Source organism: Poromitra crassiceps (assembly GCF_964638095.1).
Source record: "Poromitra crassiceps genome assembly, chromosome: 1".
NCBI lineage: Eukaryota > Metazoa > Chordata > Actinopteri > Beryciformes > Melamphaidae > Poromitra > Poromitra crassiceps.
This window is the reverse complement of record NC_139623.1, coordinates 71,099,622-71,118,132: the sequence shown is the minus strand read 5'-3', so window position 1 is coordinate 71,118,132 and position 18,511 is coordinate 71,099,622. Positions and strand designations below refer to the sequence as shown.

Here is an 18,511-nt window from a genome sequence, read left to right as displayed (position 1 = left end):
TGCGATCAGTGAGAGAGACAGACAGCCAGACAGAGAGAGAGAGAGAGAGGAAGAGAGAAAAAGAGAGGAGAGAGAGACAAAAAGAGAGAGAAGAAGACGAACACCCGCAGGCTCCAGCTGGGTTTTCTCCTCCGAACAATTATGCCCGTGTCGCCGCTGTCGCTTTCTCTCAGGTATCCGTTTCCCGGTCGTTGAATGGCGCTGGTTACCGTGCAGCGTTCACCGACCCCCAGCACCAGCTCCAGCCCCTGCGTTTCGGTAAGATAACCCCCCCCATCTACCTCCTCCCCTCAAACCCGATCTGTCGACGGGCTTTGGGTTGATTTCCGCTGTCCCTGTCCCCCCCACCCCCCCCGCCTGCCTGCTGACTGTCATAAAGTGCCTAGCCTTTGTACTCTTGCGCATGCGTGAAATATAGCTGTTCATTTTCAGTTACAGTAGCAGCGTCGTTGCTGGCTGCTAACCACCTGGGAAATGTTTTGTGAAAGACAAATAGCTTAAAGCTAGTCGTCCTAGCCTATTATTATAGGCACTAGTTAGGTGTGTGTTTTATTTGACTCCAATGTTGACATGGTCTGGTTGGTTTACACCAGTCCAAGGGTTCAACTAGTGGCAATGTACAGTCCAATATTGAGAAACTCTTGACTTTCAACTGGGCAATATTATCAGCCATACGGAAAACCCCCGGTTGAAAATGATTAGCAGCATCATCCTAGTTGGTGTGCGACAGCAAATAAAGGTTTCGGCGGCGGAGGCAGGTGTTTTGTTGAGTCGTCTACAGACAGTACCACCAAGTCACATTTCCTGCTCTTCTGCTTGTAATCATTGAGTGTCTTGTGACAGGTATGAATGCGGGTATTTACTCTTGCGTTATTGCTGTCCGTTGTCTGGGTATGTAATCCAAGTTGTGGACGTGTATCTTTCTTCCTCTTTCTCTCTGTCTCTTATTCTGCCTGTGTGTGTGTTGTGTGTGTGCGTGTGTGTGTAAGAGAGGAGTGGAGTGTGACTGCCTATGCAAAGCAGAACAGGTGTTTTTATTTATACTTTCTGCTGGTTCTCTACAGTAGCAGGGAACCCCACCAGACCACAACCAGGAAGAGACCGAGGAAGTATAGCCTGCTGCCCCAATGCAACTCTCCCACTGACAAAACAATGAACTGACTTGAGTCTCTCTCTCTCTCTCTCTCTCTCTCTCTCTCTCTCTCTCTCACTCACACTCACACTCACACACAGACACGCACACGCACACACACACACACAGCTATTTAGACTTCCTGTGTCTGTCCTGTCACGCATGATATTGAAAGTGCGGTTGCTTGTCTAGACTGGTGTGCATTGTGAAAGACTACAGAAATCCGTTACAGTATTCTTCTCATTGATGATTGTTTATCCAGCTAGGGTTGTGCGATGTCATGAAAATACAGTTTTATTTATATTTTAGAGTGAAACATCGTTTTGGACGATGGCATCGTCGCGGGTGGGGGTGGGGGGAATAATTCATTATTTATTAAGTCGCTGCATTGCTGTAATGCCATTTGGCTAGCCACTGCAATGCGTTCACGTTAACAACACAGGACAGCTGAGCTCTATGATACCAGCGGGCTTGGATAGGCTATTAGCCTCTGCTCTGTGCTACAGCACAGAGCCAGGCGACTGAAGTGGGCAGTGGCTGTCACTTTGAAATGCAATTTGAACGGCGCAAAACAAATAACGTTACAGATCCTCACCAACAACGTGTGTGTGTTGAATTGAACTAGCTGGCAGAAAACGGACTGAATTACTGGCTGATATAACGTTAGATTCGTGTGGGCTTTTGAACCTAGAGAGAGTTTAGGAGAAATGGCTAGAGAAACGCAGCAGTTGTATCTAGTAGGGATGGGCATTTCTAGCAAAAACACTATTCGAAATTCGCTGGCCAAATTCGAATTTAATTCGAATTTCGAAAATAAATAAAAAAATGTAAAAAAAAAAAAAAAAAAAAAAAATTTTTTTTTTTTTTACATTTTTAATTTTTTTTACATTGACATTTTCGAAAATAAAAAACAGTTTTGACAATCATGAGTGGTTGTGGTTCATTAAATATTTAGTAGGCTCAGGTCTGAGTGCCAAAGGGGTGCCAAAGTCACCCCCTCTCCCTCTTCATGGGATTTCATCCGCCATTCATTTTTCCATAAACCTTGCTTAAAATGCTTATAGCGATTTGACTATACCGGTACTTAGAATCAGGGGAGACAATGCAACATTTCACTCAAAAAAAAAAAAAAAAATCTTTTTTTTTTTTTTTTTTCGAATTTCGAATTTCAATAATAAAAGTCGACCTTGATAATAACAACGATTATTCGAAAATTCGAAATTCGATGCCCATCCCTAGTATCTAGTATGGAGCGACTCCAACTTTCACTTTGGAAACAGGCGAGTTAAATTCACAGTTGAAGACTTGTACTCACTTTGGGTTGAAAACAGGAAAGAACGTGAAGTTTCTTCTTTGTCTTAAAAAGTTTTCACAACACAGCCGGCTTCTCACGCGCGGGGGACGCCCCGGCGACATTAAACAATCGCACCCAGTTCAGAGTAGTGGAGGAGGGGGAGGAGGAGGAGGGGGAGTGGAGGGTTTCCTGAACTGAACTGGGTGCGCTTGTTTAATGCCGCTGGCGCGTCCCCCGCGTCACGGTAAGTGGACTTGGCCTTTTTTATTATTAAAACGGCAGAATTTTTATTCGAACAGATAATTAATGACGATGATCCGATGTAGAAGGCTCAGAGGTCGATGGGGGGTCGGCCCATCATGATGGTCGATGCCATCGTCCATCGTGCCAACCCTATATCCAGCAGCACTCTTTCTTTTGTATGATAATTTTTCTGATTTCCCCCCATTTTCTCCCCAGTTGTACTTGGCCAATCGACCCTCTGCCGATCTGGGGAGAGCCGTAGACTAGCACCATGCTTCCGCCGACACATGCGCAGTTGCCCGCCGCTTCTTTTCACCTGACAGCGAGGGGCTTCACCGGCAGGACGTAGCACGTGGAAAGATCACGCTATTCTAGGGCTGTCACTTTTTCCCAAAATAAAGTTCGAACAAACTTTAATTGCCCGCAAAATGTTAGAATTCGAATTGGTTAATACATTTTTTTTTTTTTTTTTTTTGCAGGCCAGGCCACCGGGCATCGGCCTGACCTGTTAGCTTGGACGCTCACAGTCACAACACTGCCTCACAAACTTGGCTGCATCCAACTCGAGACAACTTTTCAGACCCTGGAGACAATCTTTCTCAGAAGAGACTAACGCGACAAATCTGGAGGCTTTTTCTGACATGGGATTAACATTACCAGCAAGCAGCAGTTGGTTAATTTTGGTGAATAAAAAAATAATAATTAATAATAAAAAATAAAAAAAATCTAACAGGTCAATTATACATTCGAACATGCCCTCCTCCCCCACATTCGAAGTTGAATTCGAATTTCGAAATAAAAAGTGACAGCCCTACGCTATTCCCACCAGTTCCCTTCCGCCCCGAACAGGCACCCCAACCGACCAGGACACATACCCTTAATCCGGCTTCCCACCAGCAGACACAGCCAATCGTGCCTGTATGGACGCCTGACCAAGCCAGAGGTAACACAGGGGCGCGAACCTGCGACCCCCGTGTTGGTAGACAGGGAATTGCAGCAGCACTCTTAAAGTTGAGCTGAACCCAAAAATGACTTTTCTTGTCTTTTAGTTCAAATACCTGGGTATGCAGTGCACCTATTTAATAATGTAGAAAAATAAAAAAAATAAAATTTCTTTAGTTTTTCACACTTTTTCACATCAAAAGTTCATTTTTCAAGATTTCATTCATAACAGTAATCTACAGTTTGCTGACGTCACCTAGTACTATAAAATTTCTACCCCATTTCAACCAATCATATCACGACATGGCAGCTGCCAATCAAATCTTCATTTCAGGATCATTTTCTCTTCCAAATGAAGGAGAAAATGGCGCCTAGTGCCTGTCATCTGGCAGAATTCCTATCCCATAAACTAACTACTAACTTGGCCAATTGTATGAAACATGAACAAAAAACAAAAACGGTAATGTCTAAGAATGCAAAGAAATGTAACTGGCTCGTTAAAACTCGCATTCCAGGAATATTGTATTTACCGCAATAGCGATAATGGCGCGCGACTGAAAGCCTGGTTTGTCAGGGGTTGCCCCTCAGAGATTTCAGGCGGGCGGGCAGCACCCATGCATCTGATTGTCCGCTCCTTCCGCATGAAGCGGCTGGCTGCCTGGTACTTGGCGGATCCCATTCGCGTAGCACGACAACACGCTGAATCCCACTCGATTTGGGGGTGGAACACGCCAGAATTGGCCAGTGCCAAAGGCAGTCCCCAGAATTTTTCAAATCAAATCATCGACACCATTATATGGTCCGCCTCTCAACCCTGTCATCTCAGACAAGATTTGTTTGAGTCTCCGACGCTCGCGCTATTGCATTCGCCTCCGGTTCACTTAGACTTTAACTCATTGAGTGCCAGCCACTTTTGGAGAACGGACGCTCCCAGTGCCAGAGTTTCAGAGCGTTTTCAGTGATTTCTCGAGGCCCACAGAATATTGTGTGATATTACTATGTAAACACCGAACACGCACAAAGAACGATGAGACTCTATTGTATCAGCAGCAAAAAAAGTTTATTGATATCATTTTCCGTTCTTTAGTTATCAGCCGGAGAAGATAGGTCAAAAACAGCAAAAACAGGCGTTTCCATCTAGAAAGCTGAGATATTGAGCCTTTTGTGAAATTAAGCATTTCAAGCAAATCACTGACTCTGAAACTAATATTTTCTGACCTGAAACATCTGAACAGTCATTTCCTTCAATATAACAGCACCCCCACCCCCCTCAACTCCAAACTCTTCCTCCGTGGGTGTGTCTCTGGCGGCTTTGCTCGCTCTACTGCTTGTCAGGCGAGTCTCTGCTGCTTGCGGATGCACGTTCCGATGGCCGCCGCTCGTCGGGGGAGTCTGGATCGGGCTCGCTTGTTTCTGGGGTTTCGGTTGTGAGCTGGGATGAAGCTGCGTCCGATTCTGGGCTTTCTGGGCTTTCTGCTGCGCGTTTCAAAGTGTGCTGCACCCAGAGTCTATTTTCGGAGCCCCCCACCGTTGTGCGCCGGCCCCCCCACCGCCACCGCCCCCCACCGTTGTGCGCCGGCTCCCAGCCGGCTCCCAGCGCGACAGCGAAAAGCCAAACCATTCTCATGAGAATGGTTTCATCACGGCTTTTTCTGCTGTTTTTACTCAACTTTCTCTAATCTGGAGAGCACTGTCGCCACCTAATGGGTCGGTAAAATAGGTTATACACATTCAACATGCCCCAAAATTTTACAGGAGATGTATTAGGCATTGATCCACGTCCCACCGTCAAAAAACGCAATTGACGACAATCGTCGTCATTGGCACTCTACGTTAGTATCCGAATTGACGACGATTGTCGTCATTGGCACTCAATGAGTTAAACACTTATCTTGATACAGTGTTTTGTGTATGTTTGCTGTTAAAACCATGTCACTATTAGGGCTGTCACTTTTTCCCAAAATAAAGTTTGAACGAACGTCGAATTGCCCGCAAAATGTTCAAATATATTCGAAGTTTTTTGGTTAATTAATTTTTTTTTTTTTTTTGCAGTTCAGGCCACCGGGCATCGGCCCGACGTGCCCGATTATGCAGTCCGCGCCTGCCGGTTACATCGTATAAATATATACAATATAAAATATTAAAAGAATATAAAAAAAAAATATTCAGCTGTCCTCATGGTCCAGTCAGTCAGCTCCTCTCCGCTGCTATGTTAGCTTGGACACTCACAGTCACAACACTGCCTCACAAACTTGGCTGCATCCAACTCGAGACAACTTTTCAGACCCTGGAGACAATCTTTCTCAGAAGAGACTAACGCGACAAATCTGGAGACTTTTTATGACATGGGATTAACATTACCAGCAAGCAGCAGTTGGTTAATTTTGGTTAACACGTTAACTGCCAGCGACGTATGCATACGTCAAAAAAAATCCAGCGCTTCACTGCCAAGGACGTATGGATACGTCAAAAAAATCGTTTTTTTTTTTTTGACGGTGGGGCATTGATCAATCCCTTTTACGTCTCCTATACAATTATTGGAGGTATTGAATGTGTATAATCTATTTTACCGACCCACTAAGTGTTGACAGTGCTCCCCCAGACGAGCGAAATCAAAGAAAAAGGGAGCAAGCCATTCAAGGAAATGGCGAGGCGATTTTACAGTATTACATTCTCATGAAAATGGTTGGGGGAAAACGCTCTCATTTTCGCGCTGATTGCTGGCGATGCGGGATTGCAAATTTACATAATACATTACAGGTGGAACACACTTTGAAACACGCAGCATAAATATGACCAGAATCGCAAAAGCTTCTCTCAACCAAAACTCCCAAGAAGCGAGCGAGTCCATGCCGACTTCCTCAAACAGCAGCCTGCAGACAGGCACAGGACAGCAGCAAAAGCACTGAGACTGGGGCCGCTGCAGCCAAGAAGAGGGAGGAGTTGAAGCAACTCTGCCTCTCGCTCTCTCCCTCTCTCTCTCTCTCTCTCTCTCGCTCTCTCTCTCTCCCTCCCTCCCTCTCTCTCTCTCTCTCTCTCTCTCCCTCTCCCCCTCTCACTAGGATTAAACCTAGTGCGTCTCCCTCCCGAGAGGGAGGGAGAGAGAGAGAGAGGGAGGGAGAGCGAGAGGGAGGGAGAGAGAGAGAGAGAGAGAGAGAGGGAGGGAGAGCGAGGGGAAGGGAGAGAGAGAGAGAGAGAGAGAGAGCGAGAGGGGGAGGGAGAGAGAGAGAGAGAGAGAGCCAAAAATGAATGGTTAAAGTGACAGTTCTATCGAATTTCACAAAAAGCCGTTTATCTCTGAATATTTTTTCTGATGATAAAACCATGCTGTATTCAACTGCTAATGCTTACATAACTACTAACTCTACAAACTAACTCTTTTAGACAGAGAAAGTACACATTCTATTAGTACTTTTGAGATATTGTATGTTCACAAACTCCAAGCAGAAAATAATCCTCGGCGCTTGTAAAATGAGCCACAATCCTCAAAAAACGGCTTGGCAGAAGCTACCTACAGCAAGAAAAAAACGGCTGGCAGTCAATGTGTTAATATTTTTTTTTTTTTTTTTTTTTTTTTAATAATAATAATAATAATAATAATACGAAGTTCGAACATGGCAAATTACATTCGAACATGCCCCTCCTCCCCCACATTAGAAGTTAAATTCGAATTTCGAATAAAAAGTGACAGCCCTAGTCACTATGGTTGCCCCAAAATGTGGCACTGCCATGGCCTACATACATAACTACATACATACATAACATACATAACTACATACATAAGTGACTGTAAGGTCAGACTGAAAGACTTTGCACATAGAGTCCGTTTTTTCGTCCGACGAAAATGACGCACGAAAAAAAAAAAAAAACTACCTCATTTGTGTCAATCATCATTGACACACCGAGTCCGACAATTACGTCCGTCATTTAAGTTTTCGGACGAGGTTCGATTTTCTGCGTTTTTCCGCATCCATGAAATCGTTTTGACAGGTGTTTGACCACCCAGAGCTGCCGTAGTGTTGCTATTCACAATGAAAAATAGCGTCTGAGAAGTTAATTCACTTCGTCTCCCAGCACAAAGCATTTTATGACAAAGCAGGAATACAGAGATTCGGAATTAAAAGACAGAATGTGCCGGGTGATTGCAGACCAGCTTGGAATGCGGGACGCGGTGTGTGTGTGTGTGTGTGTGGGGGGGTGGTGTGTGTGTGTGTGTGAGTGAGTGAGAGAGAGAGAGAGAGCCACACAGACACACTGCCAGTTGTGGATCAATAGGATCGCGGTAGTTTTCTTTTCGTTGCGAATCTTCGCAACGAAAATTGGATAATTAACGCATCGGACTCAGTGTGCAAGATATCTGTGCGTGACATTTTTTTCCCGGATGACGGATTAAAAAAACGCAGCGAACAATTCGGACTCTGTGTGCAAGGACCTTGACTCATGCGTTCTCCTTGCTTGTTGGAGCCAGTGAAGAACATGTGAAAATGCATCACTGACACTGCCCACACTCTCCATCCCCAACCGTGCCCCCATCCCCACATGACGAGCTGCAGGACCCTGTCATTTACCTCTCTGCATTCCCCTCTCCAAGCCAAACAGGTTCTGTGAGTTGGTCTAATAGTGACGACTGTCTCGCTGACTGTAGGCACACACAGTTTAGGCTTTTAGCAGACACCGTCGTCCAGACTCAGATGGACTTTGAGTAAGTCCAACAGTGCTAGGGTAAGAAGTAGGGAGAAAAGGTATAGTCATATTGTGATTGTTTTTAGGGATGCACCGATCCACTTTTTTCACTTCCGATCCGATTCCGATACCTGAATTTGGATATCTGCCGATACCGATATTATGCTGATACCAATATTTTTCTTGAATATACAGTATAGGCAAAGATTTGGCCAATACATTTTTTTTTTTAAATATACCTTGCAAAAAGCAGACAAAATTAAGGAAATATACAAGGCAAAGAAGGATACTATTATACATGGGCAAATTACGGCCAGCGGCCGTAATTTGTGCTGGAATTGCAAAAAAGAAAAAAAAATCGGATCGGATTTTTTTCTCTCAATCCGATCCGATCCGATTCGTGAATTAGTGCCAATATCGGCACCCGATACCGATATTGGATCGGATCGGCCCCATCCCTAATTATTTAGCTGAATATTGTTTTTGTCATATAAAATTGCAACATTATACAGACTGATTTTTCAGCACTTTAGATTTTTCAGCAACAGTTTGGATAAAAAGCTTAGTAATATAGCTGTGTTTGACTCCATACCTTTTGTATATATATAATTTGTAGTTTAATTTACAGGCCAGAAATTGGGCTCAGTACCAGAATACCATATTCAGGAATCCATTTTGAGCTGCTAAAGTGGTTGCAGCTTGTTGTGATTTGAACACCGACGTAGTAAAATGTCGTTTTTGTTTTGGTGATTGTGCAGCCCTGCGGTATAGACAAGGTATTATTGACAGGAGTGTGACCTCAATTATAGGAGGAAGAAAATGTGTTTTTAGGCTATAGCTATAACACACACACACACACACACACACACACACACACACACACACACACACACACACACACACACACACACACACACACACACACACACACACACACACACACACACACACACACACACACACTCTCCACATTGCATGTTGCAAGATGCCACACACAGATTTGTCTGGTTTCCTGGGTCTTGTTTTCATGTGATGTGTGTGTGTGAGTTCTTGTGTGATGAGATGCCTGCTAGCTGTTTTTCCCCACGACCTACTGGAACCTTTTGTTGAACCCTGTGTCAGTTCCACAATAAGGGCCTTTGAGGCGAATACACACACACACACACACACACACACACACACACACACACACACACACACACACACACACACACACACACACACACACACACACACACACACACTACACAGCATTACACGCAGACACACACACACACACACACACACACACACACACACACACACACACACACACACATACATACAGCATTTGGCCTTTGGGGAAGAAGCCTGTGCTACAGTCTTAACTCTGTGTTCCCAGATAGTTTCAGTAAGTTGTTGTGATGAGAGCAGCACTGACTTTCACCTGTCCTGTCCTGCAGATCTCTGCCTACAGTAGGCAGCAGGTTTAGCCTAGGCTGCACATTTCCATAAGCTTTGGAAAAATACTCTGACATTTCCATACATGCAAAACCTGAACAATCTGTGTATTTTCTCATCTAAACAAGGGATGTGACAATATATCAAATTTTAAAGCATGGGTATGGAGGAGCAATTTCTGCTATGAATGTTTCTATTTTCATAGAAATACTGTATATCATCTTACTCAATAGCTCTGTTCAGTTCGAGAGCATTCCCTATAGACCTTATTCGATTGATGTCACTCACGTACGGGCACGCCCACTGCCGCCATGTTCTCGACATAGCCTGCGGCTCTTAAGTGACAGCCTATGTGAGAGCAGCGTTCATAGGAAGCTAGCCGCCGTTAGCGTTACCTGTATCGTTCCAATTGTGTTCGGATGGTGACCTGCGTTAGGCATGGCTGTAGTAATGACAGCAATAAAGTCCCCGTGGTTTGTTTCTATCTCTACTGTCCACAGACGTGAAGGGAGCGAGACGGAGGATACGTCAGCAGCAAAGGAGAGGTGTGTGGATAGTTGGGAGAGACAGGTGAAACTTTCTGACAGCTCCTCTCAGCAAAGTCTGTTCACAAACTTCACGTCGTTTTTTCTTTTGTTTATTATTACAGGCATTAACGGCAGCATACAAACAACAACTCTGGTTTTTTTATTGCTGTCATCACTATCGCTATTTTGTAATGGAACAGAAACGACAATAAGGCTGTTACTATATAGTTGTCAGTAGGGGTGCACCGATCGATCGGCACGCAATCTGTATTGGCCGATTTTGACCTCAAATATGTGATCTGCTGATTGCAGATATTACTTTATTGTCGCCGATTGCATAGCCGATCATGCTGCACGTGAGAAACAAGAGGCAGCCCATTTTCATGTCTTCAATGTCTATTGTTTAACTTTCATATTGTGCTCTAACGTTTATCATTGTGTTGCAAAGCACACGCTTTGCTTTCGTCAGTGTACTCACCTCCACACACCACACCAGACTGTCAACACACCCCTTGCGTCTTTGAATCACACACATCAGCTGGTGATTAGAGCAGACTCAGCAGAGAGAAGTTACCTCCAGTCCTCCCGCCTACCGAGGCATTTGCATGCTGTTAAGTCCGTGTTTGATCCATATTTGCGTGTATCCTCCTAACGTTAATAGCTCCGGTTAGGTTTATCCGCTTTAGCTTAATCGATAAAATAGTTTCCTTGGGTCGAAGTTATTTTTCTTGTGTAACTGGGCAATCCCGGAAAATGGAGTATTTTTGTTGAGTGAACTGAACTGCATTGAACTGGTAACATGGAAATCCCGAAGTGGAATCAATTTTGTTCTTTTATAAACTGAACTGAGAGAACTGGACTGAACTACTAGCCATTTAGTTCAACACAGTCTTGTGCTCCAATTATCTCACACACAAAAAATCATGTTGGCGGTTTCCTTTAGCCTACACAGTATAAAATATTGATGTAGAAAAAAAAGAAAATGTGCTGCACTTTCAATTTGATGCATGAAATGTAGGCCTATATGTAAAATGGAAACTGTTCTATAATAGACTGCTATAGCTGCTTACAAAATAAATAAATAAATATATATATATATATATATATATATATATATATATCGGTGATCGGTAATCGGTGATCGGTCGATGATCGGTTGGGCAGATATTTCTCATAGGTGATCGGCAATCGGTGATCGGTGGCAAAAAACGTGATCGGTGCACCCCTAGTTGTCAGCTGCAGGACGGTATGTCAACAATATGGCGCTGTCCGGGGTTAGCGAATAAGGTCTATTACAGAAATAGTGGACCATATAGTGTGTTTGCCTTTTTTTTTTTTTTTTTCACTAGTATGCAAATTCTCAACTGTTAATTTGATTCACTATATAATACCACCACTATATAATACCCACAATGCACTGAAATGTCTAGGGAACAGCGAATGTCAATGTACCCTACATTTTCTCCCATATACCACAATGCAATGCGGTCGTGTTTACCAAAGGAGAAGAATAGTGAGGTAGTGTCTGAAATTCCTTTGATCGTTCCCCATCTAGTTCACTATATGATAGGGATGTAACGATAACTGGTTTTAATGATAACCGTGATAAAATTCTGTACGATAACCGTACCGTTTGAAATGTTCATTATCATTAAAACCGTGGTACCGGGATTGCCGTGTTCCCATGATTACAGTGCTTTGAAAAACATGCTAAATACTGTCTATCATCAACCAAAGTTGGCACCCGTCTCCCAGCTGGCGCTGCCCAATTACGCACAGGGGGGAGACCACGGCTTCAATGCGCAGATTAAATATCAAAGTTGCCAATTGATTTTTACTGCAGCCACCCACGGCTCATCCAACGGGCGTTTTTGCAGCACTCCTCCAGTTTGCCCATGACATTATTCAGGTTTTTGTTGTTTTTCTTCCTTGGGAATTTAAAGAGAAGTTCAGTCATCATCAAGCCTTATTTCCCTATTGAGTGATGAGCTGCGAGTTAATTAGACCTCATTGATGCCTGGCCAATCCCAGCGCTTGACTGCTGCGTAGGCGGGCACAGGGCGTGGTTTTGCCGGAACCGCGGTGGGTTCCATAATAACGCGTCACTGTCCCTGATTGTTGTTACTGATTGGTGAAGACTGAATCCACCACTGGCCAATCACTGGCCAAGTGAACGGTTCACTTCCGACCCCAGCTGGCTGAGGGGAAGCGTCCCAGACCCAGAGAGAGAGATCTGCAGCATGCAGTAACATAGTGTATCAGCGTAAGAACTCTCATGGGTCTGGTGTTGAGACTACTATAATTGTGATATGAAATTTTGGTAACCCTTTATTTTACAGGTACCCTAGTTACATATGAACTATTTGTAATTACCCATGCACACCAAATGTAATTACACAGTAATTACCAATGGTTATAAATGAAGTTCCTATGTAGTTACATGGTACCGGACCTGTAAAATGGAGTGAGCCTGTTCAACTGTAGTTTAGGGCTGGGCGATATGACCAAAACCTCATATCCCGATATAGGTCATTTCATATCCCGATAACGATATACATCGTTATCGTATAGCGTATTTTCTATAAATTCAATTTATAGTTTATATAAAATGACCACATGGCCATTTATTTTTGTAGCAGGTAAACCAGTTAAAATGTTGTCAAACCTCACCAAGGATACATGCATTCAGAATACACATAAGCATGGCTATTATTTACAACACAAATAATAATAATTAGTTGCAGGGCAGTAGAATGAAACAAACTGAACCACACCACCAGTTCGATTTTCAAAGATTACATTAGAGCAAAACGGGTAGAATAAAAGTTATTTAGCCTATAGTTCAGTCCAGTTCTCTGTTTGTTTATGAAGGAACAAAAATGCTCTACTTCAGGATTTCCATGTTACCAGTTCAGTTCAATGAAAGAGGAGAGCCGGCATTCACGGTAGGCTAATTTGAACAAAGCCTTTTATTGGGCAGAGAAAAATCGGACGTTTCGGCGTAAAGCCTTTGTCAACCAACTTTGACAAAGGCTTTACGTTGAAACGTCCTATTTTTCTCTGCCCAATAAAAGGCTTTGTTCAAATTAGCCTACCGTGAGTGCCGGCTCTCCTCTTTCATTATCTATTATCCAGGCACCCGGTCTGTTGTTCATACAAGGAGTTGTGCGCTTTACCTCAATTCTACCAGTTCAGTTCACTCAACAAAAATACTCCACTCCGGGATTTCACGGTTATCCAACACAACCAGGGAAAGCTATGAGCTAAAGCTAACGATTGACGTTTTGTTGTCGGCTCCTCAATGGATTGGGATGATGAGAGGATGGGAGGAGATGTTTTGACAGGTTTAACGTTAGGAGGACACACGCAAATATGGATCAAACGCAGACTTAACACAGCGCAAATGCCTGGGTAGACTAGGCGAACGGAGTGGAGGTAACATCTCCCTGCTCTTTAGCCTACTCACCCGGCTGATTTGTGCCACTTACAGTATAAAGGGACGCAAGGGGCTTGCGTAATGGTTAGACTAGCTAATGGTAAACGTAACGTTAGCATGCGTGGCATGGTTAATTAGTTGGCAGAAAGGACAGCTAGACAGCTTTTGCGATTTATTCCAGTAACATCTTATAACAGCCTGTCTAACATTACCGGAGTTGGAGTGTATCTCTGTGGACGTCCAGTCTCACTGATGACTGTAGCGTTAGTCTCATCTCATAAGGTGCGTACTGCGTAACGTAACGTTAGCCGCTCGTTAACACCTCGTTAACACCTCGTTAACACCTCGTTAACAGCTGATGGTGGCTGCGTGCTGAAACGTGTCCATTGTTTGCGCTGATAGCGGAGCCATTTAATTGTTAATTCCATCACTCTGCTGGCTGCTCTCCTTTTGTCTAGATAGCCTGCTAACTATGGTTAGCCTCTCTAGCCTGGCTAGATCACTTCCTGTGTGCTTCTAGAAAAGGTCCGTGTTGCAAATTGCTTCCGCGGCACGCTACTTCGTTCCGGATCACTTTTCTTTTCACGAAATTGAATGACTCCTATGAAATTATTAACACCAGTGATTGTTCGACCAACGTGAATCTCGTCGACCAAGAGCACGTCGACCGACCAATCGACCAGGAGGGGGCAGCCCTAGTGGCCAGCGGGGGGAGTGCTGTAGCCAGCAGCCCGCCTGCTCTTGCTCAAACTGGGGAACACAACAGCTAACGCAGCCGCAGCACAACAACTAGTCCAACACAACAGCTAACAAGGGCTGTGGGTATGGCCAACCCCACTGCTCGGGGATGGTCACACCCACAGGCCCTGTTAGCTGCTGGCTACAGCGCTTCCTGCTGCCTGTGTGGGCATTTGGGCAAGCGAACCACTTGTGACAATATCCCCCTATTCAAAGCACGTTATACTCCCCGAGCTGGTGTAAACCATATAAAAACTCTCCTCATGCTTTACCCAAAAATGAAACATCCATGGTCTGTCTTGGTGACTCCAAAAACATAATGGCCCATTTCCACCGCAGGTAGTAGCGCGATCCCGCTCCGCTCGACTCGATAAATTGTCTCATTCCACCGCTAAAAACTGTCCCAGCCCTGGTTGTATTGGGGTCGAGTCGTGCTACTTTTCGTACCTGCCTCATCGGGGTTCTTTTCTGTCAACCCGGGTTCATACGGTGACGTGAAAACATTGTTGACGACTGATTGGTCAGGCATAGGGATGTCAACGGTTAACCGTTAATCGATTAACCGTCGCTAACGTCGTTGTTCGGTTATTGCTGTCGGTCTATCAGTTAATATTAATTTTTTTTTTTTTTTTTTTTTTTTTTTTTGGACACGTTTTTTGAGTTTCCTTGCAGATTTTGCACAGTGTTTTGCATCATGCAACTATTTTGTTCAAATTTTGTTCAATTGTTGGCAGCAAATCGAAATAGGCTATATTTTGTTTAAGTTTTTATGCTGCAAAAGACAGTAGGCCTAATGTGAAAAAATCAAAAGAAATAACAGATTGTTGTTGTTGTAATGTTTACATAAACAGGAAATAAAGCTCTCAAAAATATATTTCCTTGTCATCCATATAAGAGCCAGAATGATTTTGGAATGATTACCTGATCAAAATGTGGCAATAAACTTATAAATTTCAGCAAAGCCAACAAAAAATAAAGGCATAATTCTAACACAAAAAGCATTAACATTTCAGCATCTAAATAGACACGCCTTGTTTGGGCATGAGCTCATTGAGTAAATAGACAATTTTTTTTTTTTTTTTTTTTTTAATATTAAAAAATTATGAATTAACCGATAGGTTAATCGATTATTAGCGTCGGTTAATCGAAAGTGAAATTAACCGAAAATTGACATCCCTAGTCAGGCAGAATCATGTTTACTCTGACTGTCAATGCAATGCTGCATACCATACCAGTTTAGTGGGCTTACCTTCTCTTCTGTTATGTATATTTCCATCAGTCTTTTGTGTTGCTGCCTTCGCCTCTGGTGAAATAAAATCTTAGCGGTGGTTTCAGTTGTCTGAGAGAGAAAAAAGTCTGCTGCTCAGGAGGCTCCTGTAGTTAGTTGAGCTGCAGCGCTCCGCTAGGCCGCAGCAGGTCTTTGGTGAAGCCGCGGTCTTGCCTGGTGAGAGGCCGCGGGGTACAGGCTTCACTCTGTAGCGCCTCTCCCGTCCCTCGCGCAGCGCATGCCTGTGAGTTTGACTAACTACAAAGTGATATCCATTCTCCTGGCCGATTCTCACATTTGCCCATGTACACTGTAGGTCATTTAGAGGCACCAGTATTTCATAAACAGTTTAAAAGTTCTGTGGATGGATTTAATTGTAACGTTATGTTATAGCCTACTTCGGCTATTAGGCGAAGGACAGATATGCGGTCGCTATGACGACCAGCTGTGGGCGGGGGTGGGCGGGGGCAGATGAACGGCGGTCGAAGCAGAACATCCATCGGGCCGAAACGAGTAGAGCCGACTGGTGACGAGCTGTGCAGGGCAGTAAAATGTGGTGGAAATGAGCCAAAAATGGCTAACGGCTGTGCTAACTGGAGCTAACTTGGGTCCCGGCTCCTGGCTGCGTTAGCTGTTGTGTCAGTTAGCATAACCGTAGCTGTTGTGCTGCTAATAGGCTTTCCTGGCACATTTGTCTGATGATTTAGATTCACTGTTACTTGTTTTACCCTTGACCACAATTTGTATTGGGAAGAATATAAATGACATCAAATATTGTTGTACTATCACCGTTAAGGAGAATATTGTGATATGATTTTTCAGACGTATCACCCAGCCCTAATCTGAAGAAATGCGACAAACGAGGCCTGCAGTCTGGCAGCACCTCATGACTTCATCTGTATTTTCTGTTTGTTGTGTCCTGCTGCCATCAACCTGTGATCCACCTCTTTGTTTGTTGTGTCCTGTTATCAACCTGTGATCCACCTCTTTGTTTGTTGTGTCCTGCTGCCATCAACCTGTGATCCACCTCTTTGTTTGTTGTGTCCTGTTATCAACCTGTGATCCACCTCTTTGTTTGTTGTGTCCTGTTATCAACCTGTGATCCACCTCTTTGTTTGTTGTGTCCTGTAATCAACCTGTGATCCACCTCTTTGTTTGTTGTGTCCTGTTATCAACCTGTGATCCACCTCTTTGTTTGTTGTGTCCTGCTGCCATCAACCTGTGATCCACCTCTTTGTTTGTTGTGTCCTGTTATCAACCTGTGATCCACCTCTTTGTTTGTTGTGTCCTGTTATCAACCTGTGATCCACCTCTTTGTTTGTTGTGTCCTGTTATCAACCTGTGATCCACCTCTTTGTTTGTTGTGTCCTGTAATCAACCTGTGATCCACCTCTTTGTTTGTTGTGTCCTGTTATCAACCTGTGATCCACCTCTTTGTTTGTTGTGTCCTGTAATCAACCTGTGATCCACCTCTTTGTTTGTTGTGTCCTGTAATCAACCTGTGATCCACCTCTTTGTTTGTTGTGTCCTGTAATCAACCTGTGATCCACCTCTTTGTTTGTTGTGTCCTGTAATCAACCTGTGATCCACCTCTTTGTTTGTTGTGTCCTGTAATCAACCTGTGATCCACCTCTTTGTTTGTTGTGTCCTGTTATCAACCTGTGATCCACCTCTTTGTTTGTTGTGTCCTGTTATCAACCTGTGATCCACCTCTTTGTTTGTTGTGTCCTGTTATCAACCTGTGATCCACCTCTTTGTTTGTTGTGTCCTGCTGCCATCAACCTGTGATCCACCTCTTTGTTTGTTGTGTCCTGTTATCAACCTGTGATCCACCTCTTTGTTTGTTGTGTCCTGTAATCAACCTGTGATCCACCTCTTTGTTTGTTGTGTCCTGTAATCAACCTGTGATCCACCTCTTTGTTTGTTGTGTCCTGTTATCAACCTGTGATCCACCTCTTTGTTTGTTGTGTCCTGCTGCCATCAACCTGTGATCCACCTCTTTGTTTGTTGTGTCCTGCTGCCATCAACCTGTGATCCACCTCTTTGTTTGTTGTGTCCTGTTATCAACCTGTGATCCACCTCTTTGTTTGTTGTGTCCTGCTGCCATCAACCTGTGATCCACCTCTTTGTTTGTTGTGTCCTGTTATCAACCTGTGATCCACCTCTTTGTTTGTTGTGTCCTGTTATCAACCTGTGATCCACCTCTTTGTTTGTTGTGTCCTGCTGCCATCAACCTGTGATCCACCTCTTTGTTTGTTGTGTCCTGCTGCCATCAACCTGTGATCCACCTCTTTGTTTGTTGTGTCCTGTTATCAACCTGTGATCCACCTCTTTGTTTGTTGTGTCCTGCTGCCATCAACCTGTGATCCACCTCTTTGTTTGTTGTGTCCTGTTATCAACCTGTGATCCACCTCTTTGTTTGTTGTGTCCTGTTATCAACCTGTGATCCACCTCTTTGTTTGTTGTGTCCTGCTGCCATCAACCTGTGATCCACCTCTTTGTTTGTTGTGTCCTGTTATCAACCTGTGATCCACCTCTTTGTTTGTTGTGTCCTGTTATCAACCTGTGATCCACCTCTTTGTTTGTTGTGTCCTGCTGCCATCAACCTGTGATCCACCTCTTTGTTTGTTGTGTCCTGCTGCCATCAACCTGTGATCCACCTCTTTGTTTGTTGTGTCCTGTTATCAACCTGTGATCCACCTCTTTGTTTGTTGTGTCCTGCTGCCATCAACCTGTGATCCATCAACCTGTGATCCACCTCTCTGTTTTATTATCAAGCTATAAACAGTTTTGTAATGTTGTTAGCGCC

General features: G+C 44.0%; 1 protein-coding gene across 1 annotated transcript in view; it reads left to right on the top strand.

The window, feature by feature from the left end:
• The first annotated feature begins 81 nt into the window (after positions 1 to 81).
• Positions 82 to 18,511, top strand: part of ssh2b (slingshot protein phosphatase 2b) — an 87,958-nt gene continuing 69,528 nt past the window's right edge. The window contains exon 1 of the mRNA XM_083654429.1: positions 82 to 258. Within this exon, the coding sequence (XP_083510555.1) occupies positions 196 to 258 (63 nt within the window). The 5' untranslated portion in view covers positions 82 to 195. The remainder of the gene's footprint in view (positions 259 to 18,511) is intronic.